Raw genomic sequence first — 25,453 nt, forward strand, 5'->3', positions numbered from 1 at the left:
GGCGCGGATTCCGACTCCGCGAAACACGCAAGAGGGTCGAGTAAAGTTCGTTACAGGTAAAAAGGAAATTACAATCCTGGAAAACGCCTTTCCAACTATTCAAAGCTATATTGGAGACATTCTGAAGAAAGTAGGAGGCTCACTTTCTTTTCTGGTTGGCCAGTTTCTAGAAAACCACCACCCACGCCGATTCTGTCTTCAAATGTCCCAGTGTCCGTTGGCTAGGCGGCGTGGCGACAGCTGCCAGGTGCTTCATTTGCTATTCGTTCCCTGTCTTTGAATTTGAGAGAACCTTCCGCACAAACTTTTCCACTCTCTACGGAGAAGACATGCACTGGTGCTATTCGCAGGCTCTTGAGTGTGTCGCAGATTCTCGTTTTTCAGCTCCTGAACGGCCCTCCCGCAGAACCCTACGTCGTGCATCGACTAGCTTCAGCGTGTGGAACTCGGACTCGAGAGATTGTCTTTCGCAAAGCTGCAACGGAAAAGCCCTTCCTGCAGCGAAGTAAAGTGAAAAGTGATGCCTTAATCCAGTTCTGGTCTTCGTTTTGGGATTGTTTCTCGATTTGCGGTGAATGTCGCATCTCTGGCCACATTCTTGCTTACGTTTCGCGTATATACGCAAACACTCCGGGATTCGAGCAATCTTTTCTCCCGATGGGGTCGAGGCGTGTCTTGCACTTTCCTTTGATGTGCGCACCGCCAGTTTCCGACAAGATTTGTTAAAAGCGACCGCTTTCCACCCGCGAATCTCCTTCCTTTCTCCATTTTTGTCTTTCTTACCAGCAAAAGAGGATCTCACGGGAGATGGCGGCCGACGCCGTGGACACGTCGCAGTCTGCGGCGGCTCTGCCAGTCGGCGAACCTGGAAGTCTTGTCGCTTTTTCTAAAAACCGATTTTCTGAGAGGCAGTCCTCTCTCACGACGGACGGCAGCGGCGCTGAAAAAGCCTCGCAAAGTGACTTTCTTCCGAGCGAGGAGTCCACAGTGGATCTTCTAGGCTGCTCTCGCTGCGCGTCGCTTACCTCTGAAAACGATTCGTTTCTCTGCAAAAACGAGGAAACATGCGCTTACCAATCGAGAGAAGACGCATCTCAGCGGGGGGAGACTCCCAAACGCTCGTTTCGGCCACTTTCGACTAACGAAGAGGGAGAAATTTCTCCAAGCTCACCCGCCGCCGAGACAGAGCCTTCAACTTCCGCGCCGCAATGCCCCGACGCATCTGTTCCTCATTTACCGTCAGAAGCGTCCTCAACATCTCTCAACACACTCCAGACGCATGCTATGACTGCAGACGAGTGTACGACCGTGAAGGGCGCACAGGCTACTGAGAACATCGAACTTTTTAGTGAACGGGGAGGGCGCCTCTCGTCGGCGCGGCGCTCCAGCTCGCAAAGGCCACGAGCTAACTGGTTAACTGAAACTCTAAAAATTCAGGATGGAACGGGGAGTTCTTTCCGCGCTGCGAGTCTCGACGGAAAGTCGGCTCCAAGGAACACAGAGGCTGAAAGCGACAGGCCTCGTGGTCGGTGGATCGGGGACTTGCCGGAGTCCGTAACACCGACAAATTTCCAGGGCAGCGACCTAACCAATGCGCCCAGAGAAGTTCCGAGAAAACATACTTTCGCGCGAAGTGCTCAAGTGGAAGACTTTCAGAAACAAGTAAGGTTCTGGGATGGTACGAACAAGGCAGTCCTCGAAGGAGTTGACAGAAAGGCTGGTGAAAATCACCGTCCTTGGCGGTGTACTTGTTCACACTGGGCGACTACATCTCTGATTCTCGGCAGGGGTCCGTGCAACTTCCAAGTTGAATGCTTTGTCGTCAAATCCCCAGCTGACTCATCGACTCTGGAAGTATTCGTTTCTAGCCTTGATCGCAGAAACAGAGACACGGTAGTCCCGAGGATCCTGAAGAGGACTCCAATTGTGAGGGACAGACGCTCGAGTTCTCCCCCAAAAGGGAAAAACGTTTTTTTATTCCGTTGTTTCTTCTCCAGCTGGTTGACGGAAAACAGCAGCTCGTGAAGGCCGAGCTGGAAGTGGCGACTGTCGAGGACTCTGCGCAGAAGGGCGAGGCAGAAACAAACAACTCCGCATTTTCTCAGAAGAAATGCGAGGCATCGTCAAAAGAAAAAGACGCAAACTGCATGCGCGAAGAAATTCACCGACTGAAGAACGAACTGCGGATTGCAAACAGCACTGCTGATGTGAGTCCTTCCACTGAGCGGGGCGTTGCTCCTGTTTGCGCGTCGACAAGAACATGAGGGAGATGGTTCTTGGAGACCTTGACTCTCTCGTACACCTTCAAACGGGATGTGTACGGCTCTACGGAAACCGTCCGCGCCTGCTTCGTCTGTTTTGTGTTGAAGAGCGATATCCGGGAAGGAGCTGACGTCAGGCGAATGTTTTCACAGATCGAGATTTTCGATCTTTCTAGGTCTTTCGTTTTTCAGGGCTGTTTGCTGCGGTGGATAGAGTCTGCAGTGGAGAAACGCAGATTCAAAGTAGCTCGACCCACTGTTTTTGATCAAGAACACAGCCGAACAAGGGTGTCTCGTCCACAGTTTAGATTTCATTTATGTCGTGACTCCTTCCTCAAAGTTGGGTGGACGGTGCTTCTATAAACAAGAGCAAGCTGGAGAAACAACTGCTGATACACTCGACAGCGTTCTTCCAACTCTCTTTCGACTGCGTTTCATCGACAGAGAGGCCTTCTCACTGACGGTGGAACACACACCAAGCCAGTCTTGTGTCTTGGTGCCTCTGTTTTTGGATTTTTTCGTCAGTTTCTTCAAAAAGCTCTGCGAGATCGCAGCACCCGGGAGATAGAAATGAAGAACCACATCGTGGCGTTGACTGCCGTGAACAAAGACCTTCAGAAACAGGTTCGTTTATTTTCTGCACTTTTCACTTTTTGAGCACGCATTCGTTGCTGTCCTCTCGTTCCATTTCTGAGTTCCTTTGGGATTTTTTACCTCAGTCCTTTTCTGCAGACCCTGGGACCTGCGGACCTCCCTCTCCAACAGTGGAAATGTTTTGTCTCCGTTGCTTGTCCCAGTCTCAGTTGCCTTCGTTTTCGTTTCCTTCCTTTTCCTTTTTTCAGGCAAAAGCACTGACTCGCATGCTTTCCCGAGTCAAGGGGAGAACTTCCAGAGCGCAGTCAGGTGGAGTAGCAACTGAGTCGGAGTCTGAAGAGAAAGGCAGCAGCGGCGACAGAAACCCGCCCCGTGAACTACCGCCGACCTCTAGGTACGCAGTTTCGTTTTTCATTGCAAAAACGTTTTTAATGTCCCTTTTTGAATCTTGGAAACATCATTTTTCTGAAGAACATGAAGCGGTTTCCAGAGGCGTGTGTTTCGTCTTTTGTGTCGCTCTCTGTCTCGGTGCACTACGTTGAAGAAGCAGCGATAGAGGCGGAACTCAGTTGAACTCCGCGTATCTGCAACAAAGATAGTTTAAAGCTAATCAGAGAAATCTGGGTGCTTCTTGACACAACGGTACATGCGCATCTGCAAGCTTGAACGCCCTGTACGAATGTGACGGAGATCATCAGCGTACTCTGAAATCTGTCTTCGCATAACACCAACTCCTAGTACATGCCGAGGTACGAGATAGAAGGGGCGTTCTCACTGGAACCTCAAAGTCGAGAATGTCGGAAGTACGTTCTCCACATGCAGTCGGCTTTTTGGGTGCCCTGGGCCTTGCACGAAGGCTCTTCTTTCTCCCATGCGGCCGTCCTCACTTCTCTCGTCGACGCCATAGGCACGATTCTTTTCGTCGATTCTAGACGAACGTCAGCTGTACTTCTGTCAGTCCGAAGATCGGAGTTTCTGCCAACGGCAAACTCCTAGGCGTGGTGCGCTTTACTTTTTCGCCTGCGCAGCACCGACCCCTCTGAGGCGGAGTCCGTTCGCGAGTCGCAGCGTCCAGGATACTCCCTTCTGTCTCTGACCGAGAGTGAGGGCGACAATCAGGCGGCTCCAGCACAGACGCTGCGAATAACAAGCGCGGAAAGTGCAGCTTTCTCGTTTCGCGGCGCTTCAGATCGCTCGAAGAAAGTTCAGTTCGACGTGTGCCCGGTCTTCGGCGACCCCCACTATTCCCCTATCCGGACATGTCCGGTGGATACGGCTCTGGCGCAGTTCGTCAATCAACGGTGAGGGGAAGATCAACGAAGGAACAGAAAAAGCGTTCCGAAGTACCTGAGAGAGTTTACTGCAGTCCAGCAAAAGAGGGGGGCAGAGAAGGCCTGGCACATGGTCTCTTCGCATTTAGCCAAAGCTTTCCGTACAGTTCAGTGGAAAGTATGCCGCCAAAGCGCCGCTACGTATACCCGGAGAAAAGAAGCTCCAAACCACACCCGCCAACGTCTGTGGAGCTTGTGGTGGATCTTTGTTCGAAGGCTTCTCTTTCTTTTCTTCTGTGGTCGTCGTCTTCGAGGCCTTGGCCTGCATGCCTCCCTCCATTTTGCGGTGTTCGCAACGGGGGATGCAGACGAGCTCTCTGTAGTAAAGACATCTTGATGGAGACTGTGAGTTGCATGTGGACACAGGTTTTTCACCTGCCTTAACCTTTTGATTTCCTCCTTTTAGCTGTTCCACTCTGGATACAAGATGGGTCGGCAACGTCCACCCTAAAGGCAGGGGCTGAGGGCGCGTTGTCTCTGTACGTCAACTGGAGAAAGTGCCTGTGTGTGTTATGCATAAAAACCGCCGTCGAGACCAAGAAGGAGAGGCCTTGACTTGCCAGGAAGCGAAGACATGGAAGTCTCCGTGGTTTCTAGCGCGACACAGGCTGCACACTCTTTCCTGCGGATGTCCGTCTGCGTCTTTTCTTTCGCGTCTCGCTGTCAATTTGTCTCGGTCGCTCTTGTGAAGACGTTTTTTCCTCCGAGGGGAATTTTTAGGGAGACACGATCGGACTCGTGCTTCGCCTCCACGACTGCAGTGCCCTGCGTTTCCGATGGCCCGGGAGGCGAAGGCCAGGGCTGTCTTAGAACAGTCGCAGACGCGTCCGGTTCACGCATTCTGCAGGTCTCTCCTTTCTTGCTTTGCAGGACAAATAAAATCATTTTTACGCGTGTGCGACCGGGGCTGTACATCTACGGACGCATGCCCGTTCGCGTTCAGCTCGGCACCGACCCCGAAACTCAGACCAGGCGCCTGGAGGTGGTGGCGCGAGGCCGGCGATACACCATTGCGAATTTCATCAACATGTTCGAGGTCAGTGAAGAAGAAACCCTGGATACTTTCGAGTCGCGGAACAGGAGGAACCCATTCTCTCTTGTGTCGTTTCGGTTCGCTTTCCCCAGTTGAAGAGGCGATCTTCGGTTGCTGGCGATGCCAGACAGTTCGTTTCCTTTCAATATCGTTTGCGGCAGGTCAAACCGAAACGCGTCTTGCTTGTCCGTGAAGTTGGTGTCTTGACTGCCCTTGTCCGACGCCTCCTTACCACCGGCACGGCGAGAGCCTTTTTTTGTTTCTTCCCCTCCTGTTGACAGCGGGGAGAAAAAACCGTCAAGCGTGCGATTCCTGTTCGTCTCTCTGTTACGCAGTCCAGTGAGGCCATCGGGCTTGTGCGCAGACCTGAATCCGCTGATGCAGCGAAGAGAGACTTGCCTGTACTGGCAGCAGGGCACCCGTTTTCTCCGTCTTAGGTTCGCGTGTCTGAGAGGCGGCCGCTTGAGAGTTTCTTCACGCTGTTCACCCCTTTGATTCTGGCTGCGTTCAGGACTCCGAATTCGCGGTCATCGACCTCGCGCACAAAAAAACGGGAGGATCCCTGCCTTTGGAACTCTCCAGTTTGCCCGGCTCGCAGCCACTCGCGTATGCCTCGACGGGTCCCGGCGCGGAAACTCGGCACACAAGTCCCGGGTCGGAGCTCTCAGGTGGGTGTACACCGGAGAAGCCTGGGTTTCCGGAACTTGCAGGATTCTCCGAGAGCCATCCACTGTACGCGTTTCGCGGCTTTGACGAAGAGTTTTACCGGCGTTCTCCGTCCCTGTCAACGGCCTCGTCGCTGCTCGCGCTCAGGAGTGAGGCAGAAGCTCGACAGTTTTCTCGGCTTGACGGCTGCGGGCGGGGACACAGTCGTCTCCATCAGAGATGCCGGCACCCCCTGTCTCCGGGCGGCGAGAAGGACGCTGCAGCGAACGGTGTTTGCTCGAAAGAGGGCGTAGACTCGAGAGAGGCGCCGACGGAGTGGCAGGCCCCGCGAAGCGTTTCGAGTCGGAAGAGCAGAGCGACACAGGGAAACAGAGTTGGACTCGGAACTTCTTCCTTCGAGCCCGAGTCTGGCGCCTCTGCGAGTTTAGACACATCCGCTTCGCGACTTGGTGGCGAATCGGAAAGCGGCGGCTTTGCACGTTGCCCTCAAACTCTCGGGGGTTCTCCGCGCCCTCGGAGAGTCGCGGTTTCTGCGACGACGGTGAGCGAAACTTCGAGAGAAGGTGGGCGAGTCCGGCGGGGCAAGCGCCAGGCCGCTGAGGGTTCGAAGACGAGTTTCACCTCTGAAGGGCGGCTTCACGGTCGACCCGCGAGGCCTGGGAATGCGCGGGCCAAGAAAGGCCCTGCAAGTCAAAGCGTGGGACGAAAAGCCCCGCGAGCGTCGGCCGGAGTTCGCACTGTGAAACCTAGGACTCTGGCCTCGGGAGGCCGGCAATCGGCGCCAAACAAAAGTTCCGACGCAGACCGCATGTCGCCGGCTTCTGTCCTTCCTGGAAGTGGAACTCTGGGCTCAGACTGTGGGGGAAATGTTGCGAAAAACGCACAGAGTGTCTGCAGGGCTTCGGTCTTGAAGAAAAAGGGGGCACGGAACGTCCCGCAGGTGCTTGAAGTTCACTGGGGAACTCTCGGGCTCTCCCCTGCAATCGGGAAGGCCGAGGAAAGAAGCGCCACAGGTGGAGTCAAGCATTTGCGGATTCTGTCTCCGGAAACGTCGCCTGTGGCTCTGCACAAGTCGAGCAGTCGACAGAAATCTTTGCTTTCGCATGCAGTGACGGAGGAGGCGTATTCAGAGGTCACGGCTTTGCCGAGTCCACACGCCTCAGAGCCGACTCCCGCCGGAGCTCGCGGTTCTGCCCAAGTAAAAGGTACAAAACATCTCCAGACGTCCCCCCTGTCTTGTGAACCAGCGGATCAGCGTAGTTTCACCCTAAACGACACGGACTCAGCATCGCACAGCGATCTCGTGCGGCTGAGAAGCGCTGCCTTTCCAGTTGTGCAACCTCCAGCGGAAAGTACTTCCGAACCCTCGAATAAGTTCCCTTTTTCGTCCCCAGTCCGAGACACAGCTAAGCGTCGGACCCTTTCTCAGGAAAAGCCCCCGTTTTTTTCGACTTCGTCCAGCTCTCCAGATCCACCTTTAGACGCTTTTCCGCACACTGAAAATGTACCACACGCCCCCCGCAGTGCAGACGCCGTCCAGCTATCTCGTAGGAGGATGCAGAGCACGTTGTGGCCGGTGCCGAGCAGCGCCGCGAGGATTTCTTCAACGACCTTTCTTGACTTTCGAGATTCGGGGAAAATGTAAAATTTCGCTGCTCTCTTGCAGCCACAGGACGCATCCGAGTGGTAATACCCTGTCGGCGTGAGCGGGCGGGTGGGCGACACAGTGGCGTGTGTGGGAGGCTTCTCTGGGTAAAACGCCAAGCAAGGAACGTGGCTGAGATTCTGCTGTTTTCTTGAAAGCGCCCTATGCAAAGAGTCCTGTCTCCAAGTTGTGTTTATTCCCTGTCCGATGATCTGGTGAAGGGGACGGGCAGCTGCGGTGCGCCAACGTTGGAGCGTTGACGATCCGCGGAGTACACAGAGTTTTGTATGAGGGGTCGTCGGTTGTCGAGATTCTTGTGAGGATATGAAGTACACGTTCCGACCTTAATGAGGGTTACCTGCGTTTCCTAGTGGGATGGCAGGAGCAAACGCGCGATGGAAGAGAAAATATCTGTGTGGGCGCCTTCCGGACAGCAGTTGCAGCGGAGGGGACAACGTCAGATTTCCGAAGAAGCGTACGCCTGTGTTTTTCGTCGTTTGATGACGTCGCTTTGGCCGGGAAACGACGTGGAACTTGATGGAGTCAGTTGGGGAGAAGCTCGCGGCCGGGATGCCAAGACACTTGGTCGTTAAAACGTTTGAAATCTAAGAGCCACCGAATGCGCTAACAACCTTGAGTTGGCTTACAACCACGTAGGCCATCAGCAACTTGTGCAGCGGACGATGAAAACCTCTCAACTCTTGAAACGGAAGCTGTGCCTTTTCGCTCGACCTGGAAAAGCTGTTTTGGTTGCATCTGTCTTGAGCCCTTTCTCAGTACGTCAACATTGCACTTCAGCTCTCTTTGTTAGTTTCAGAATATAAAGGGCCATGCTGGGCTCCCAGATACGGTTGCTTTCCTTTCGCGTTGGTGGATTAGACAACAAACCATGTGAGTTTGATTCACGACGAACCTACACCTAAGCTGAGTATCAGTACTCTCCAGTCGGAGACCTCTCCAGTACCGCTCTCCGTTTATATCAGCCACTTCATTCGGCGTAGTCATCTGCCTAATCGACTAAGCAAAAAATGGAGGCGCTGATTCTTAGAAAGGAAGTTTACAGATTTAGATCCGAGCGAGATATGGAGTTGGAGCAGAAAACTAGGCAATCGATGGATGCCCGGATACTCTCCAACCGCACAGCTCAACGAAATGTCCGTCAGACAGCAGAGGAGACTGTTATAGTTAACCGCATGCCAGACGCCAGTACGATCCGAGCAGCACAGTTTACACCGCGTTGCTCTTGTAGCAAACAGTCGAGCAGAAACTACGAAAAACTGCACAGTGCCTCATGTATCTGGTTGTCCTGCACTCATATGGAGAGTGGCACACATAAGAATCGAGGAGTCGTCCAAGGGGTTTTAAAGAGAATGTGTGAACACTACTTTCCCATCATATTTAAATGACAAGCTCAACCCACCTGCACGGAGTTCCAGCTGTTTCCGGAGCCCAAGTCTTGTACGGGTGTTCTAGGGTCGAGTAAATGCGCAGCTACGAGCTAAGAACCTACCGCCGCAGTCACACAATGCCGTCACGACTGGGTGAGAACAAAAAAAAGAAGAGATTTCTTGTTTGTGTGTGTTAATGCGTCCCCGCGGAAAGCATCGGTTTTCTCTCCTACTTATTGCACGAGTGTGCAGAGTTGCAGCAGCCGGAGACACAGAGGATTCGCCTGTCTCCGTTGCGAAAGGGGGTCGACGTACGGATTCATCAGATCTCTTGGACTCGAGCATTGTAAAAAACGTCGAGTCCTTAACCCGTTACATCCTTTTATTTCCGGCTTTTCGTTTTATCTGGTTGCAACACGGTGACTGGGGTCGGCAGTCCAGAAGAGAAACTGCGCGGGCTGCTACTGGGGGTTGGATAACGCACCCGGGACTGTGTGCGTTGCTCTGGAGAGCATTGGATACTCCCGCTTATGATTTATGGCCGTGAGAAGACCAAACGAATGCCGCAAAATGGTGGATGTGTCTGCGACTCACTCTGCAGACACTATATTTGTTGGTCAGTTCAGGGTTCGAGACGGATGGGTCATCGGAACGGCATGCAGAGACAGCGGTGCTTTCCCGGCGACTGCGTCGTTTCGCCGGAACGGGGATGTCGCAACTGCGCATGTCTTGATGGTTAAGAAACAGAAACAGACAGGCTGGATCATTGGACGCCAGAACATACTTGCCGTAGACGGTCGATAAATCTGAATCACGCCTCTTGCGAGTTCATCAGACGGTGTGCTCAAGCTCCATTCAAAGGGCTCTCTCTCAGCCGAGCCGTAGAGGGGACTCGCGTGCGTATCAACGCATAAAAACACTATTTTCACCACTGTTTCCTGCTCAGTTCGGGATCATGGCGGAGCCGGAGGCCAGCTGCGGCTTTGCGGCACCGAAAGAGGATGAAGACGAGCAAGAGCCGTTCTGCACAGGAAAATGCACAGCCGAAGCGCTTATCGTTTTCTTCGTTTACACGTTGGTTGTCTTCGGCTGTACGCTTCTGACTAAATTCGGCACCGGGAGCCTCGTCGTTACCGCCACAATCCCTGTGGCCGTCCTTTTCTTCTTTGTTTTCTATGTAAGGTGCCAGCAGGCAGAGGGAGACGTGTTGGTTCGGACTTTCGGCTGTGATAGTGACGCCGTGTGACACCGAGACAACGCAACAGTGAAATGACTTCCTAGAAATCATGTTGTGTTTGCTGCGTTTGCAGGTTTTCGGTCGTCAGATACCTTCGAAACAGGTGAGAAACCCGAGCTGCTTTTGTTAGGATAGTCGAATGCTTTCACGCGAACCCGTCAAAGATAACCGGCTCGTGACACCACTTGACATCGTACGTGAATGGTCTGTTCCAGCGTACTATGTGGAGTTAAAAAAGTAACTGAATCCAAAACCAGTTGATCAAACGGCTCTGTATGTGAAGAGCGTGACAATGCAGATCGCCTACGTGGCACTCTCGACACTGGCCCTTGCAGTTCCACTCTCGTTGGTGCTGCCGGTGGTGAGGTCGGGATGGATGATGGTCATCCGCCTGCTGGACTTTGCCACGTATCGCCCAGATAAACCCTGGTTTGTGAGGCCAGGCTACCCTCTGTGGAGCTTCGTCGACACTTTCCTGTTGGAGGCAACCATACAAGAGCTGATCAAGTACGCGGTGATCTACAAGGCGTTCTCAAAGAAGCTAATTCAACGACCGGGCGATGTAATCGTGTACAGCGCCGTCGCCTCTTGCGTGATTGCTACGGTATGAGAAATGAGCGAGATGGTTTTGCGGCAAGGCTGTTTCTTGCCGCCCACACAACCCCAGCTTACACCCCAAGAGCCTTTGTTTCCATCGTAGCATGCGTGCGTTGTGGAACTGCTATGCTTTTTTCTGGTGCAGGCTGACGTCGGCATGCAAGCACTGAAAGTTGTGTCGTCGCTAAGGAACATGCCTACCGTTGTCCTGATCTCAGGACCGGTCACGGGGAGAGGACCCAGTCCACATGGATTGCCAGACCACCAAGCCGGTATCCTGTGGTCCTTCACGTTGTACTACGCTGGGTTCATTGTTCCAATGCAAGTGGGCACCGGGTTCATCCTTGCGTGCACCCTGGCTGGCAGAGAGCTTCTTCACCGAAGAAAATCTTTTCTTCAGGTGAGTTATGAATGCGACATGGGTACTTTCGCTGAACGACCACAGCATGGCGGACCCGCGTGTGAAACACGGTTGTCTGAGTTGTGCTTGTATGGGTATTGCTGCAGATCATCCGGTGGCCAATTCTGCTACACGGGGCTCCAGTCTTCGCAAGCCAGATCCTCAGACGTAAGCCGATCTTCGCTAACAGCGTCACTTCCAATGCTTCGTTAACCCCGCGCTATTTTACTCAAAATGTTGCTCTGCAGCTTTGTCCAATTTTGCTGCGCAGACATTTCCCATAACGAAGCACACCGCGTTCTTCATGGCGCAGATCCAGCGACTCTGACTTCTGCGGAGCTTTCGAGGCTGGGTTCATTGACGGCCCTTTTGCAGTTCACTGTTTGTGCCTTGATGGCGTTGGGCGTCTGTATCACGTTTATTCTGTCCAGGTGAGCGACTCGGTAGCAATGGGCTGCACTATTAGCGCAGTATCAGTTCCTTTTGTGGCTGTGGATGAATCGATTCTCACTGTCTGGTGCCAATTTCCTGATCAGGCTACTATATCTGAGGTTGGTGAGAACCCTTGGGACTCACTCGCTTCCGACAACCGCTCTGCCGGCAAAGACAGGCTTCCTCTTTTCGTGGCAAGATGTGTTCGAAGCAGAAAACTGTTCCACGTGACTGCCACATGATAGCTCGTCTTCCATCTTCTCGAGGCAGTTTCCGTAAGGAACGCTTGTCGCGTAGAATGCAATATACACTCCGTGAGCGACTAGTGACGATGCCGTGTTTTAGGTCCGTGTTCGCCAGCGCAGCCGATTAGCTGTGGGGAGATATTGGCATGTTTGCTAAACGCCAGCGCGATACAATATAGTGATACCGGTAAATATGCTTTTTATGAATGATGCTCCGCGGACACATCCACAAGTGTACAACTTTTGAAATGCTCGACGGGCACTCCACGGGAGCGCCGCGCAGATAATCCCTCTCTATACGGTGTACGGACACCTAGCTGCTTCACCCTCGAAAGTGGGCAACGCAGCTTACACTCATGATCGCGTCGAACTACGCGAATCTTTGAAATACGCTCGACACGATGAGGGGGCTTGGACTGGTGTTCGCTCTGGCCCCTTTGGCTCCAATCGCCGTGTTGTTGGCAAGGGCAGATTCTTCGAAGCCGTTTCCAGTTCGTTGTGAGCTTCGCATTTCGAAAACACAGTACCTCTGTTTGCAGTTGGTTATTCTGGTTGACATTTAGTCATCAGCGATGTGGAACGTCGACTAAAAGACCAGTACGGAGGTCCGTGAGCCAATTCTAATGTAGACCCACGACGGCTGCATAACTTCCTTTCCAGTAGCTGCGGAGCTTTCCTACTTCAGGTCAGCTTTCCAGTCCTAAACTTCCACTGTTTTGCCTTTAGCATATCTGAGTCTCAGGGGAATGCTGAAGCACTTTTATGAACTGTAAGGCTGAGGGAGGAAGTCCATGCCTACAACAACTGTCGATGAATGATCCTTGTGAAGGCCGGACAATTTAGCACCAGAAGATGAAAAAGCCGTCGAGGTACGAAGACACACCATTCATCTGCACCCCACTCGCTGCCAAAGTCTTTCTGCAGACGACGCTGAAAGAGCACATCGGCTCCGACTTCTACGATCAATACAAGTTTATCCAAACGACGGTCCGAGTGTTACGATGCTGAGAGCAAAGCAGTGTGTCAACATGTCCCTGCAGAGTGCTGCTGATGAGGATACCGTCAAAGTTAAAAATTTCATTAGGATGTTGAAACAGCAGTTTCATAAGGTAGTGTGCGGTGGAATTGAGTCACCATGCGGTTTCCATAGCTTTCCCTGCCCTAGCTCAGACAAATCGAAGATGTCTATGTAAAGCCGAACTGGAGCCACTTTCAAGAAATATCAGCGGCGTCGAAAGCTATGCCGGTGAGCGCGCCTCCTCCGCACGACTCACGAATCTCGTAGAAATTGCTTCCGCAGATCCAGACCGGGGGTACGATCAAATGAACCTGCGTTTGGTAAACTGTAGATATTACCTTCCTCGACACTAGATGTGCCGTGTAACAGCGACGCGTCGTGCAAGAGACTGGAGGTGGGTCGACTCTCTTTTGGACGGCTTTATATTGTTTCCATAGCCTCGCGTTCTAGCACCTTGTCAACACCTGCAACTACGCGAGGTATGAGGCATATTTCCAAACCAGCTTCAGATGCTTAGGTGGCTGACACGCTGCTGTTAGGAAAGGAGCAATGGTAGCTAGTGGCATGTTCAACGTTGTCACGCACGTTTTGAATACAGTGATGTCTGTTCTATGCGGCTGTCTGTTTGTGGGACCGGTGCACCTATGTGTGCTCAAAAACTTCCCGGTAAGGCTCTCTCGCTCGCATCCTGTAACCTGAGAATGCATCTCCGGCGTGAAGTACACTTGCAAACTGCCGTACCCGGTCTACTCTTCGCTCTTCATGGCGACATCTCAAGGTGAGTAGCACAGTCAAAAACGTCGCTGCAATTCGCAGAGGCATTGTTCGCAGTCTGGGAGGCAGTGAAGGCGACCACGTCTGTCTGTCGGTGAGTATTGATATCAACACGGCACGCGCCTCCCTGGGTAACCCATTCGGTGAGTGCAGGGTTTACGGAGACCCCGGATTCAGCAGCCTCGTGTCCTAGCTTCCAAAACAAGAACCGAGAAGAGTTCTGTGCATGGCCTCAACCAGTCGTTTAGTCACTAGTGGACAGGTGTACCGGCCTGCGCATTAATTCAATGTGTCAGATTCACCCTATCCCCGCATTCGCGGCACGGTCCCGCGAGCCACCTGCCTTGTACAACTTCATCGTACGAGTGCAAATGTCATCTCGCCAACTTCTATAGCTGGCTTTCCGTCCACGAACGCCTTTCCAGTAGCTTTTGCGATGCCAAACTTCTCTTTCCATGCAGTCAACTCGACCTCCATGACCAAAGTGTCGCCTGATGCACACGCAGACACGCGCAACAACACGACTTGTTCTCGATCACTCTCTCTCTCCGTTTTAGCTGAAGGCTGAGGGGATAGACGCCTTACCTGGTACGACGGGTTTCTTCCATTTCACACCGTCTACACCTGCGAAGAAGAAATTCCCTTGGCCGTTGCTAATTGGAGGCTGCAAAGCGACGATGCCCGCAAGCTGTGCTAAAGCTTCCACCTGCAGGACGCCTGGCAATATTGCTCGGTGTGGAAAGTGACCGTTGAACTGGTCTTCGTTTGCCGATATTTGCTTGACACCAACCGCACGCTTTCCCGGCTCGAACTCGAGGACTTTGTCCACGAGCAAGAAGGGGAACCGGTGCGGCAGAATCTCGCGGATTTTTTCGACATCAAACACGGGGTTAGCTGTGCTTTCCGTTAGTCCAGAGATTTCTTTCGCACCACGCCACGCCGAGGAAAGCGAGGTGACTGACGGCGGGTCAAGCCGTGAGGTGGAGATTCCTCGTCCAGCGTGCGCTGAACAGCCTGGTAAGACAGATCCGGCAAGCCCAGATTGTCCGGCGCAGAACCTGGAACCTGGACCGACAGTAAATGCTTCAGATCGACAGATGAGAGACAAAACACAAACTGCTACGAAAAGAATAAGGTTCTCCATTGCTGCTTGGGAGCGAGTAGTTGAAGCGTGCGCCACCGTGCGGCTTCGCTGTCTCCGCCTGCCACGCACAGAGATCCACCCAGAAGCTCGAGCGAAGCAAGTTAACCGGAGTTTCGTGGTACGGCGCACACAGAAGAGAGAGACAGAGAGACACTCAAGAATCAAGTGCGATTCAGAGAGAAAAACGTACACACTCCTCTCGCTTCTTTTCTCCTTGAATTGCGTTCTTTCGCGGTCGACTTCTTCGAGAGCCACGGAGATGCGCAGGGGGGGCCCGTGTTCTGTGCGGCGGCCATGCGCCGTGGTCGTGTTTCCGATACCAACACTGGTGCGGTCTGTGGAAAAGCTGTTGGCTAAGCAATGTGTCGACGCGAAAAAGCGGGGAGCGGCTGCATGTGCTGCCCCGGCGGAACATCGACTCGCGAGAAAGTCTGCCTTTTCTAGTGGGTTCGTCCAAAGCGCCGTTTTTGCGGGTGCCTTTTCATGTTCATTGCCTCGTCAGATTCTTCCCTCGGGAAGCCAACAACGGTGGTTCCACGCTTTCCTCCTGTGGACGGCCGTGACCCTCCAGATGTTCTGCCCCTTCGCTGCTGTCCGTCGCATGCGGACTGCAGTCGTGGTCGCTCCCGGCACCGTTTCTCTTCATCCCCTTTTCTCTTAGATCCCGCGCATCTGCTTTTCCGCATTTTTCATCAAGACTAGGATCCGCGGTTCTCTCGGTTGGAGGGCGGCATCACAGGATTTTTCCGGGCAGACGAAGGTCTGCGGTCCTCCCTCTGGTGCTTGCGCGAATAGGTTGGCGCTGCAGCGCGTCTTCTTTTCCCGGCGTTTCTTCCTACGCGCGACGTGAGTTTCGATCCTTAGCCAGTCTGGTGTTTCTTGTCATTTTGCCGCTCCTACTGCTTCCTCGCCATTCGTGCACCATGTGGCCAGCCACGCCGTCTCCGTGCGGCACAGGAATGCAGCAGACACCCCCTGGAAGTGCCGGCTACTCCCTGGGGTCGGCTGGCGGGAGTACTGGGCAGTACGTACAGCCGAGCTACGACCCGCAAAACTACAATCAGCAGCATCAGATGTACGCACAAAACGCGTGCGACTACATGCAGACGCCGTCGCAGACGCCTTACGCGCACTCGGCGAGTCCGTACGGTCAGCAGGGCAGAGATTTCTCTCAGCAAGGCATGAACTATGGCCAGCAAGCTTCTGCGGCGGGTTCCAGTTACTCGCAGACGCCTGGAGGCGGCTACTACGGCACAGGTCAAGGAAGTCTGGACTACAGCCAGCAGTACCACGGCACTCCGCCTGCGCCCGTCGTCTACAGCCCACCCAATGCGGGTTACCGAGACGGGAGTTCGATTGCAAACAATTTCTACTCGCAGCAGGGAGCGTACCCGAGTCACCCCGGGGGGTACGAGCACACCGTGGGGTATGGGCTGCCGCAACCCGTCCGCCCTCCCGCCGACCCCGAACTTGTCAAGCGCATCCACACCATTGCAGGTGAGAGCTAGGGTGTAGAGACAGCGCGATGACGAAGGGGCGGTTGGCGGCTGGTTCGTCATCGCGGGTCGCGGGCTCGTCACGAAAAGCGGTCGAGCACTGTGCTCGCTCGGCATCTGAGTTCAGCTGTATGCACCCTGCGCCTCATCAGCAACTGGACTCGAGGGACAGGTGGGAGCGGGGAGGACGTGTGCTCCCCAGAGGCGGGGCTGATGCGCGCGACTGACGGAGAGATGTCGGGGAATGGCCTTCTTTGCCGCTACGTGAAGAAACTAACAAGCCGCCAGGCTGCCGTTTTCGAGACGCGCTTCGCCCCTGTGTTGTCTCCCCTTGTTCGCCACTGCGTGAGACCTTTTTGCCACGTTCCTCCCTCTCGAGGTTTTCTTTTTTGCGCAGAATACTGCTGCCGCAATCCGGAGATGGAGGCTCTGGTTCGACAGCGAGACGGGGCCGATCCTCGCTTCGCATTTATCAATGGTGGAGAAGGCTACGACTACTTTCGCTACGCAGTCAGCTGCCTCCAGCAGGGCCTGGATCCCAGTGAACAGGCTGCAGCGGTCGAGGGCAACATGCAGAACGTGGTAAGGAGACGGAGCAGTTTCGGTCTGTTCATTGTGGTGAGTTTTGTGCGTTTGCTCTTTCTCCGAGGTTTCGTTTTTCTGTCGCGCTGAGTCTGTGTATGTGTGTGTGTGTGTGTCTTTTCGCGCGCTCTGAATTTCTCGTGGGACGCAACTTCTCCTTCTTTGCTGCAGGGAACAGAGACAGGAGACGCGAACCAGCTGACGAGAGAGTTCGACATCGATTCCCTCATTATGCAGTACCAAGGCAAGCAGGAGAAGGGTAGTCTTCGCCTCGTGTGCTTCTTTCACATCTCATCGTTCTAGGCTGCATCTGTGTTTCTTCGCTTCCTTTTCTTGTGTCGGTCTCTCCGGTCCTTCTGTTCTTCCTGTCCGTCTGTCTTTTCCCTTTGGTATGTGCCGCATGTCCTCTTCATCTTTTTTTCCGCGTATACTTTCGTACTGGGGAATACGCGAGCACGTTCCTTTTATCACAGGTATTTGCGTGTGCATTTACTCACGAGAACGTATTGTACAGCCACCGCGAAGACTGGAGTTGTCTGTATCTCTCTAGGTACGGGGCATTCTCAGTATCTGAGGTGTTCCCGTATCTCTGCTTTGCTCGATTTGAGTTAGACCGACGCACAGGCCTGTCTCAGCTGTCCTTTTTCAGACATTTCGTGCGTACTGCCTCCTCACACAACCAGGCACCGGTTTTGTTTTTCTGCAGAGCCGCCGGAGCGCGCTGCCCTCTCTGAAGCGCTTGCGAAGGAGCTCGACGGTGAGTTTATCCGGCAACTCAGATCAACAGGGAATGTCCTCGAAACTTTAGTAATCACACGTTTCGGGGAATCTCCAGCGCGAAACATCAACCAAGCTTCGTCAAAGCAGAGAGAAACCCAGAAGTAGAGAGATGTAGCCACATATGCCGAGAAACACACATGATCTTTGTCACGTCTCGGAGAAAAAGGGAGGCCGTTTTCTCTTCGTCACAAAACCGTAAATGTATACGTGTAATTATATGTATATATGTATATGAATATATGTTTATAATGACAGACAGATCCACGTCTTTATACATGTAAGTCAGATATATATATGTATATCCGTAAACAACGCAGTTTTTTCAAAATCACATCTTCACCAGTATATATATATATATACATATATATATCGGTATATTTGCGTGTGTGTGCAGTTGCACCTATCTGGAGAGGGGTTGTGTTATCCAGTCTGTGTGTTTATCATTTTCCTTTTTTAGATGTAGTGCTATCTCTGGAGAAGCAAGCGACGTCGACGGCGATCCGTAGCGGGCGACACTGGATGGAAGTGAACGGCGGGGGGAGTGAGGAGGCAGCGCAGAGTCTCGCGTGTGCACTGAAGAAAAAACAAGCGACCCTCGGCAGTTTTCTCCATAAATTGAATGTCCTCTACCTCGTTCACGACGTGGTTCAGGTACGCGAATGCGAAACAGTTGGTAGAAAAACGCACAAAAAAAGAAGCATTTTCCATTGCCGCGATTACTGTCGCGGTGGTATCGGTGTTGAGACGCCCGGTGGCCACGGAGATTTTGTTTGCGCGTTGTCCTCGTCGTAGGGGAAGAGAACTTAGATCCCGCGTACAGGCGGGATGCAAAAGAGTCCGCAGTACCATGCACATTGTCTCTTCTGGACGCTTTGTTCTGCGCATGTAACTACGTTGACGTGAGTCTCTGCATGCACTTCGCTATCTCGTCATACACATACACGTATATATGTATATATGCATATTTATGTATTTAAGCATATATATATAAATATATATATAAATATTTGTGTGCAGTCTTGTAAAGCGATCGATAGTGACGTATGAGTTGTGGGAGTTGGTGGAGTGATCAAATCGAGGTCGTTTTGGTCACTGTAGCGAATGTTCAACTTATTTTTAGTTCAAGTCACTCTGCACAGAAAGAGGGGAAAAGAGATGGGCACAGAGACAAACGAGGACGCGGGGAGACAATCATGCGATTCAAACGAACAACCGCAGACACCCTCACAGAAGCCAGCTTCCTTGATCGAGGAGACATTGCCTTTTTTCGGGGCTTTGTTGACTGTCTCTCTTCAGCGTTTCATCGCGTTTTCTCTGGACGGTTTTTTTATTTTCAGAACGAATTTGTTCACAAAAAAGGGAGTGTTCTGATCAGCGCCTTCAAGCCCTACTTGGTGTGGATGCTTCGCGACGCCTACCAGGCGGCGGCGCGAGACCCGAGCTCGATTGAGAAGGTAAGAAAAATGAACCATGTGTTGGCTTTGAGTAAAATAGCAGAAGACCAGGCTGGATTCAATGGACCCACTTACCCCGAAGAGGTGGTTGAGCTTTTGAGTCACCGACTTTCTCGCTTTTTCCTCTGTTTTTCGGTGTGTTTCGCTCGTTCACATGCAGGTGGAGAAGATCTTGAGTCTCTGGGTGAAGCGCGGCATCATCGACGAAGACGAGCAAGAAGAAATGAGTTTCCTGATGTCGTCCCCGGATGTCGGGAGATACCTGAGCCCGAACGCGGGCGACGATCCACAGTGCGTCGCCCCGTGTACATACAGCTGCCGTTGCTGGCGAGCTCCCTGCAGCGGATGCTTACTTTGTCTAACACCTTTCCATGGGTGTTTTCTAGCGATTCTTTGTGTCTTTTGGAAGTTTGAGAATGAAAGGGGTTGAGAGGTTTTCAGTCGTAGTTTCGAGATCGCTTTGTGTCTTTTTTCTCTTTTTTCAGAGCCGCTTTCGACTCTCGCCTTTCGAGCCGCTTCCCAGATGCCTCGCAGGTACTTTCCGGAAACGAGAAAATTCCAGGAAATTGCCTTCGCAAACGTCTTTATCTCATACATGCTTCCAGTTCTCCTTGCAAAAATAGATACACAGATCATTACACAGACATCTGCGTTTACATTTACGTGTGTCCCCACGTCGAGGTAAAGTAGACGAAAAAATCCTCCCAAAATCAAAACATCTCTGCCTCTGCATTTATGCTCAAATAAATATATATATATATATAGTATTAACGTTTATATATATATATATATACAAAGGTAGTCGTCGATGTTTTTCTGTTTGTTTGCAGGGGCGACATCCGTTCATGCAGCCAGGTGTCTCTCCCGGTTACCCTGGTGCGTTTTTCGCGTTTTTCATCAGAGGAAAGCTGCGATGGGCTAATATGTCGATACACTTTTGAATGCCGAGGGAGAGGAGGCCTTCTGAAGCGCTTGGAATTCCCCAGTCTGCTTGTTCCACATGAGAAGTGACCTTCTCCTTTCGTCGCGGATTCTCTCCATCGTTCTTCCTAGTCTCCTCGCTCTGTGCTGGAAAGTACCCCTCTCTTTCAACACCTCTTTCTCACCATCAAGAATCCTTTGTTGCATTATGGTTGGTCTCTGTTTCTTTGTCTCCTCCCATGTTTTCTTCTCTCTTTCTCGGCGTTTTAGTCTCGCTCGTCTTCGTCTCTCCTTTGATCTGGTCTGTCTATTCTCCCCTCCTTTCTCCTCTCCTTTCTCCCCTCCTTTCTTTCCCCGTCTCCGAGCCCTTCCTTGTCCCCTTGTCCCTTCACGTTCTACTCTCCTTTCTCTCCCCATGTCTCGTCTCTTTTCTTTCGGAATGTCTCTTCTCTGCAGGAACGATGGGGGAAAACCTTTCTTCGGGCCAAGTTCCGCCGCCTCCGCCGCCTCGGCCTGGCAGCCACTCACGCATGCACGGCGGCTTCGACAGACGCCCAGATGAAATGGGGTATACTCCAGAGAGTGTTCCTGTCGGCATGATGGCGACGATGCTTCGGAGCATGAGCAAACGAGTAGGCTGAGGAAACGGTTGAGTTCGCTTCACTCTAGATAGTGCAGTTTTTAGGGATATTCGTTTTCATATCTGTGCAAATCAGTAGCTACAGGTACGTATCCATCTATATATGTATGCCTATCTACACATTTACATGGGTGCGTCTCCCTTTATCTCTCCGTCTCTCAGTGCGTCTGTAAATCGATTATCTGAATACCCATATATATATATATATATATGTATGTTATTTATGGAGCTATGTGTGTCTGTCTCTGGTTTTTCTACGTCTGTTTATAATAGACGGGCGTTAAACCTGCGCATGTCGTTTTGTGCATCGAGTTCTCTGTGCATCTGAAAGTCTCTGCGGAGGTGTTGGTCAGTGGAGGTTGCCGCAGTGCGTTCGAGTCTGTTGTTCGTGTCTCTGTGAATGCGGGAGCTTGTCTCTCCAGTGACCTTGGAGTTCATCTTCTGTGTTCGTCTTTTGCCAGAAGCCCGCTGTTGTCTCCAAATACCTCCGTAAGCAGGCAAGGCTCCTCATGCCGTTCGGCCGGTTGCGAGAACTGTGTGTCTGCAGGCGAAGAACATGCAGACTGCCTTCGTCCCGTATCGCGCCCTCGACCCGCTGACGACGCCGCAGCAGCTTCCAGGTGAGTTTCGAAGAAGGAAAAAGTTCTGCAGACGAGGAAAGCTGCGTTTTTGCCTAGCGCAAGTGCATGCGTGTGGTTCCGAAGAAACGCAGTCACGCTCGCGTCTCTCGTCGAGAAGAGACTTCTTCTCGAAAAAAAGACTCTCCGCAACGTGCGTCTGTGTGTTGGACCGCCCGCGACGTTCGCTTCGATTTCTGAAGACATAGCTGAAATGTACAAATATACACATTTATGCGTTTGTTTGTTTGCGTTTCTTTTTGCACTTGTTTTGCGTATTCCCTCGCTGCGGTGCTCCACGTTCCTGCCAAACTGCCTCGCCGGTTCGCTCTGCTTCTTGCTCTCTCGTAGTCTGTCCGCATGTTGTCTTCTCTCTCTTTCGCTGTATGGACACCTCCGGCTCTTTTCGATCTCGGCAGGTCCGGGGCTCCGTGGGAAGGCCGCTCGATTCACTGCGTTTCTTTTGTCCTGAGTTCTTCAGCTGTCGAGCCCCCCTCGGATTACATGTTGGATCGAATTCGCGACTTCTACGAGGACTTGGAGGAAATCGAGGAGAAGCTGAATCGCCAATCGTAAGGGTCTTGTCTGCTCTGCGTTTCTCTTTCCGCTGCTTACTCAATCGCCTTTTTCGTTCAAAGACCTCTTCTTCAGACACACGACAAAGAAGGCATGCGCGCCGGTGCCAGTCCACTCGCCTTCTCGTCCAAAGGCCTCTCGCCCTAAACTCTCTTTCTTTTTTTTCTCTTTTTTTCTCTTTTTCCCCCTTTTTTTCTCTCCGTCTCTTTCTCTCCTCTCTCTCCTCTCTCTCTCTTTTCTCCCTTTCTGTCGCTCTCTCTGCACACTTTGGCAGGCAGACCGGAGACCAGCATTGGCAGATTGATTTAAACGACAAAGAGACGTCACGATTTAGATCGGTTGGACCAGTGGGTCTAGCGTTCATCGGGAAAAAGAATTGCTCGCGAAGGAAAACGAGAGACACACAATTCCGGCGCACCGCTTCTTACTACCTCCGACTTCCAATGCACTCGGGAGCATGCTCACACAGGCATCTGTATACTCTTTGCTTGATTTTCATATCCCTGGAGCACATGCATAGAAATATACACACCTCTACTGCATATCCATATACAAATACATGCTTGTACATATGAATATACATGTATATATATATATATGTATACATGTGTATGTGTGTGTAAGCACTGCTCGATGTCGGTGCAAGTCCCTGGATCTGATTGTTGATGTCGAGTTTGTGCATGGAGGTGTGGCGGGATGAAGGCGAAGGAAACTGGCTTTTCTGTGTGTTTGCTAATTGTTAGAGAGCGACGTTCGCGTTCGAATTCTCGTGACTCGCGGGAGAACGGGAGAAAGTCGAGGTCGGGCAGCTGGTCCTCCACAGAGTCTCCTCGGCGACGACGCCGGCGCAGCCAGTCCAGAAGCGCCTCCAGAGATCCTTCGCCCTCTGCGTGTCTCGACGACCGACTGCGAGAGAGGTCAGAAAGGAGACGCCGAGAGCGAGCAAAGAGACGAAGTTGGAGAGAAGGAGACAGAAGACATGGCTTGGCGCAGCGCCGGGAACAGGCATACAGAAACGAATCGGGCGACAGCGAGGAAGAGGAAAAGTTGGGGGGGGAGGGGAAGGAGAGAAACATAAAGAGACCTAGAGTGTGGAGAGAAAGGTAACGGGACACAGAGAGGCGTATTTCCTCGAAAACAAGAGAGGTGGAAGGCCGGATACCAAAGAGACACTCAAAAAAAAGGCATGCGTGAAAAGAGGAAGAGTCCGCGTTTCATCATCTTCGTACAACTTCCTTCTCCATGAGTAAACCCCACAAAAGAAGAGAATGTCTTCGCTTTCTCTGTCGCTCTTCTCCCAGTCTTGCAACTGACGTTTCAAGTCTTCTGTCTTTCCGTTCTCTCGCGTCCGCATCTTGTCTACATATATATATATATATATATTCGTACATATATATGTATATGTATGTATATAAATGAATATATATATCTATATAAATGTATATAAATGTATATATATATGTATATATATATATATATGTGTAAGTGTGTGTATCTTTCTCTCTTGCTGTCTCTTTCTTCATGCATCTGTCTTTGTGTACCCACTTTGAGGCGGTTTCTTTCTTTCTCTTTTTAACTCGAGTCGTCGGCGGTTTGTGCTTGTCGATGCGTCTGGAGGGAGAGGAGTGTGTTTCCTCGTCGGTGTTTTCGCGCAAATGAAACTGTGGCTCCACTTTTCGCATGCGTGGAACTTGCTGCAGAGACCGCGAGCGCCGAATGCGGGAAGTGAAGCGAGGCGGCCTTCCAGTCGACAAGCCGCCTTCCTGGGTCAACACGGAAATGGGCGTCGGCGACGACGGCTCTTTCTCTGGGCATCCCGGTGAGTCGCCTGCATGCAACGCGTCTCTCTGTTCACCTTCACCCGCGCATCCACTCCCTCAACAAGGCGAAACGACTGCCCAGTCACGGGTCTGCTATGACAACACGGCCGGAGCTCTGGGGTCTGCCCGTGGAGGGAGGAGGGCAGGAGTTTTTGACTGCTCGAGGTGGGGAGAGTGCAGCCTTGGCAACGGGCGCGCCGAGAGAAACGTCGTCTTCGAAAGAGAACTCCTGACGTCCTCTCGTTTGCGTTTCAGGACTGCGCGGAGCTCGACTCGGTCTGGGTGCAGCGGCGGAAGTCGAGGAACGGATGGAGCAACGACAGCCGCCGCCCACCGACGATCCCTTTGAAATGTTTCGACGCCAGAGAGCTGGAAAGTATCATGACATCATCGCCAGCAAGTGAGGAGATGGAAGAAGTCTGGAAATTGCTGTGGAAACCACCGTCTCGGGTGCTCTCCCTCGCGGTCTCTCTCCTTTCCCGTCTCTGTTCGTGTCTCTGTTTGCGCCGTATGTTGCTGCGGCCGAGGACTTCTCGCCGAGGTTCAGCAGACGCAGGGAGATAGTGTCATGGGGGAGGAGAGGCCCAAACTGAGGGGGGCAGAAAATCCACTTTTTCTGCTGCTGTCTGTGTGAACTCGCGCAGCAAAGCGGCAGCACGATTGGAGCAACAGGCACAGAGATTTGCAGACAAGAACTGCTACGTCTGCGGCAAGGTGAGGTTTCGAGGTGCATCCTCCGTTTTTCCTGTTCTCCCCGGCCTCGTGGTTCTGCGTTCGCTTCCTTCTCCGGTGGGCGCGTCGCTTCTTGCGTACGTCTGGTGTTTCTCTCTTCTCTCATCTCCTCGCTCGTCTCTCTTGTCTTTCTTCTTTTTTCGCGTTGTTCGCATTCCTTCGTTCCTCGACGCTGACAGTTACCTCAGTGCATGTGTGAAGGAGTGGAAGTGAGGAGATGTTCGAGGACTCTTTTTCTCTCCCGTCCTGTTTCTCTTTCGATCAGATTGGTCACATTGCGCGCGATTGCCCGTCGAGAGCGTATCGATGAACGTCGGAATTTGCCGATTTCCTCGTCTTCTCTCCGTTCTTCCTCGGTCTACCTTGCTTCCGCTTTCGCTCTTCCGTGGACTGAAGAAGCCTGTGCGTTTCCCCCTTCCTCCTCTCGCTTGAAATGCGTCCAAGCCCCAGTCTGAAATCGAGCAACTCGTTCAACCACCAAGGCGGCCTGTTCAGTCCTAGGAGCATCACGAGAGGTGCCCGCAGCGTCTCCACTGTGCTGGAAGAGGCAAAGAGAGACAGCCTGCCTCCGTCTTCGGTTCTGTGCTTTTCTTCTTTCTGCGTTTTTTTCTGCGTTCGTCTGTGCTTCCTCTTGACTCTTCGTCTTCCCCTCGTGGATTTTTCTCCTGTTTTACCCTCGCGCGCAACGGTGGATTTGTCCTTCGTTTCTGCGCATGCAGCGCGCTTGTCCCTTCAAGTGCCGCGTGCGGAGGCCGCGCCTTTGAAAAGGCTGAACTTTTGTCTTTTTTCGTCTTAAAAAATGTTCGCAAACGCAGAGGGAAGTCCGCGACCGGCGAGGACGCCACTCGGAGAAAACGGCTTCCAAACTGGACGCGACACTGCTGCTAAAAAAGAAATACACCTGCGCAAAGATTCACACTTAGTCACACATGGAGATATAGAGATGCCTACCTATGCAATTAGATGCATAAATATATACGCATCTGTGTGCACATGGAGATCTACGTATAGATATAAAAATATTAACGTATAAATATATAAACATATATATATATATATATATATATTTA

At 52.2% G+C, this 25,453-nt stretch overlaps 5 protein-coding genes across 5 annotated transcripts; 4 read left to right on the forward strand and 1 right to left on the reverse strand.

Moving 5' to 3' along the window:
- Positions 1-353: 353 nt before the first annotated feature.
- On the forward strand, positions 354-8,244 carry TGME49_321600 (hypothetical protein). The gene is made up of 7 exons (XM_002371660.2): positions 354-1,662; positions 1,998-2,207; positions 2,787-2,885; positions 3,104-3,249; positions 3,884-4,156; positions 5,057-5,222; positions 5,731-8,244. Exons 1-7 carry the CDS (start codon positions 808-810, stop codon positions 7,528-7,530), a joined length of 3,549 nt encoding a protein of 1,182 aa, XP_002371701.1. The 5' UTR covers positions 354-807; the 3' UTR covers positions 7,531-8,244.
- Positions 8,245-9,282: 1,038 nt separating this feature from the next.
- TGME49_321590 (hypothetical protein) lies at positions 9,283-12,133 on the forward strand. Its single transcript, XM_002371659.1, has 7 exons — positions 9,283-10,095; positions 10,229-10,258; positions 10,454-10,759; positions 10,898-11,152; positions 11,260-11,320; positions 11,424-11,583; positions 11,689-12,133. Exons 1-7 carry the CDS (start codon positions 9,874-9,876, stop codon positions 11,813-11,815), a joined length of 1,161 nt encoding a protein of 386 aa, XP_002371700.1. The 5' UTR covers positions 9,283-9,873; the 3' UTR covers positions 11,816-12,133.
- A 55-nt stretch (positions 12,134-12,188) lies between these two features.
- TGME49_321580 (membrane protein, putative) lies at positions 12,189-14,091 on the forward strand. The gene is made up of 15 exons (XM_018783028.1): positions 12,189-12,327; positions 12,393-12,434; positions 12,490-12,514; positions 12,572-12,598; positions 12,659-12,698; positions 12,754-12,816; positions 12,870-12,938; positions 12,995-13,075; positions 13,130-13,142; positions 13,201-13,241; positions 13,298-13,326; positions 13,387-13,513; positions 13,568-13,625; positions 13,679-13,715; positions 13,775-14,091. The coding sequence occupies exons 1-15, from the start codon at positions 12,231-12,233 to the stop codon at positions 13,812-13,814; spliced, it is 789 nt and encodes a 262-aa protein (XP_018638407.1). The 5' UTR covers positions 12,189-12,230; the 3' UTR covers positions 13,815-14,091.
- TGME49_321570 (beta-hydroxyacyl-acyl carrier protein dehydratase (FABZ)) lies at positions 13,622-15,265 on the reverse strand. The gene is made up of 2 exons (XM_002371657.1): positions 14,207-15,265; positions 13,622-14,112 (listed from the first exon to the last, which is right to left on the reverse strand). The coding sequence occupies exons 1-2, from the start codon at positions 14,763-14,765 to the stop codon at positions 13,976-13,978; spliced, it is 696 nt and encodes a 231-aa protein (XP_002371698.1). The 5' UTR covers positions 14,766-15,265; the 3' UTR covers positions 13,622-13,975.
- On the forward strand, positions 15,239-25,190 carry TGME49_321560 (zinc knuckle domain-containing protein). Its single transcript, XM_018783027.1, has 17 exons — positions 15,239-16,262; positions 16,659-16,843; positions 17,015-17,087; positions 17,550-17,600; positions 18,081-18,274; positions 18,961-19,077; positions 19,238-19,368; positions 19,563-19,611; positions 19,908-19,953; positions 20,455-20,630; positions 21,186-21,258; positions 21,737-21,827; positions 22,575-22,748; positions 23,532-23,650; positions 23,907-24,051; positions 24,296-24,365; positions 24,649-25,190. The coding sequence occupies exons 1-17, from the start codon at positions 15,689-15,691 to the stop codon at positions 24,691-24,693; spliced, it is 2,313 nt and encodes a 770-aa protein (XP_018638406.1). The 5' UTR covers positions 15,239-15,688; the 3' UTR covers positions 24,694-25,190.
- The last annotated feature ends 263 nt before the right edge of the window (positions 25,191-25,453 follow it).

This window comes from Toxoplasma gondii, chromosome Ib, assembly GCF_000006565.2.
Source record: "Toxoplasma gondii ME49 chromosome Ib, whole genome shotgun sequence".
Taxonomy (NCBI): Eukaryota; Apicomplexa; class Conoidasida; order Eucoccidiorida; family Sarcocystidae; genus Toxoplasma; species Toxoplasma gondii.

Excerpts from the sequence above, each read along its gene's own strand:
- TGME49_321600 (XM_002371660.2), top strand. The coding sequence starts at position 808 with ATGGCGGCCGACGCCGTGGACACGTCGCAGTCTGCGGCGGCTCTGCCA. Across the intron at positions 1,663-1,997 it reads TGGAAGACTTTCAGAAACAA|CTGGTTGACGGAAAACAGCA; the intron begins GTAAGGTTCTGG and ends TTTCTTCTCCAG. Across the intron at positions 4,157-5,056 it reads GCGCAGTTCGTCAATCAACG|GACAAATAAAATCATTTTTA; the intron begins GTGAGGGGAAGA and ends CTTGCTTTGCAG.
- TGME49_321590 (XM_002371659.1), top strand. The coding sequence starts at position 9,874 with ATGGCGGAGCCGGAGGCCAGCTGCGGCTTTGCGGCACCGAAAGAGGAT. Across the intron at positions 10,096-10,228 it reads TTTTCTTCTTTGTTTTCTAT|GTTTTCGGTCGTCAGATACC; the intron begins GTAAGGTGCCAG and ends CTGCGTTTGCAG. Across the intron at positions 10,259-10,453 it reads GTCAGATACCTTCGAAACAG|ATCGCCTACGTGGCACTCTC; the intron begins GTGAGAAACCCG and ends GTGACAATGCAG.
- TGME49_321580 (XM_018783028.1), top strand. The coding sequence starts at position 12,231 with ATGAGGGGGCTTGGACTGGTGTTCGCTCTGGCCCCTTTGGCTCCAATC. Across the intron at positions 12,515-12,571 it reads GCGGAGCTTTCCTACTTCAG|GGGAATGCTGAAGCACTTTT; the intron begins GTCAGCTTTCCA and ends TCTGAGTCTCAG. Across the intron at positions 13,327-13,386 it reads AACACCTGCAACTACGCGAG|GAAAGGAGCAATGGTAGCTA; the intron begins GTATGAGGCATA and ends CGCTGCTGTTAG.
- TGME49_321570 (XM_002371657.1), bottom strand. The coding sequence starts at position 14,765 with ATGGAGAACCTTATTCTTTTCGTAGCAGTTTGTGTTTTGTCTCTCATC. Across the intron at positions 14,113-14,206 it reads GAAGAAACCCGTCGTACCAG|GCGACACTTTGGTCATGGAG; the intron begins GTAAGGCGTCTA and ends CGTGTGCATCAG.
- TGME49_321560 (XM_018783027.1), top strand. The coding sequence starts at position 15,689 with ATGTGGCCAGCCACGCCGTCTCCGTGCGGCACAGGAATGCAGCAGACA. Across the intron at positions 16,844-17,014 it reads AGGGCAACATGCAGAACGTG|GGAACAGAGACAGGAGACGC; the intron begins GTAAGGAGACGG and ends TCTTTGCTGCAG. Across the intron at positions 24,366-24,648 it reads ACTGCTACGTCTGCGGCAAG|ATTGGTCACATTGCGCGCGA; the intron begins GTGAGGTTTCGA and ends TCTTTCGATCAG.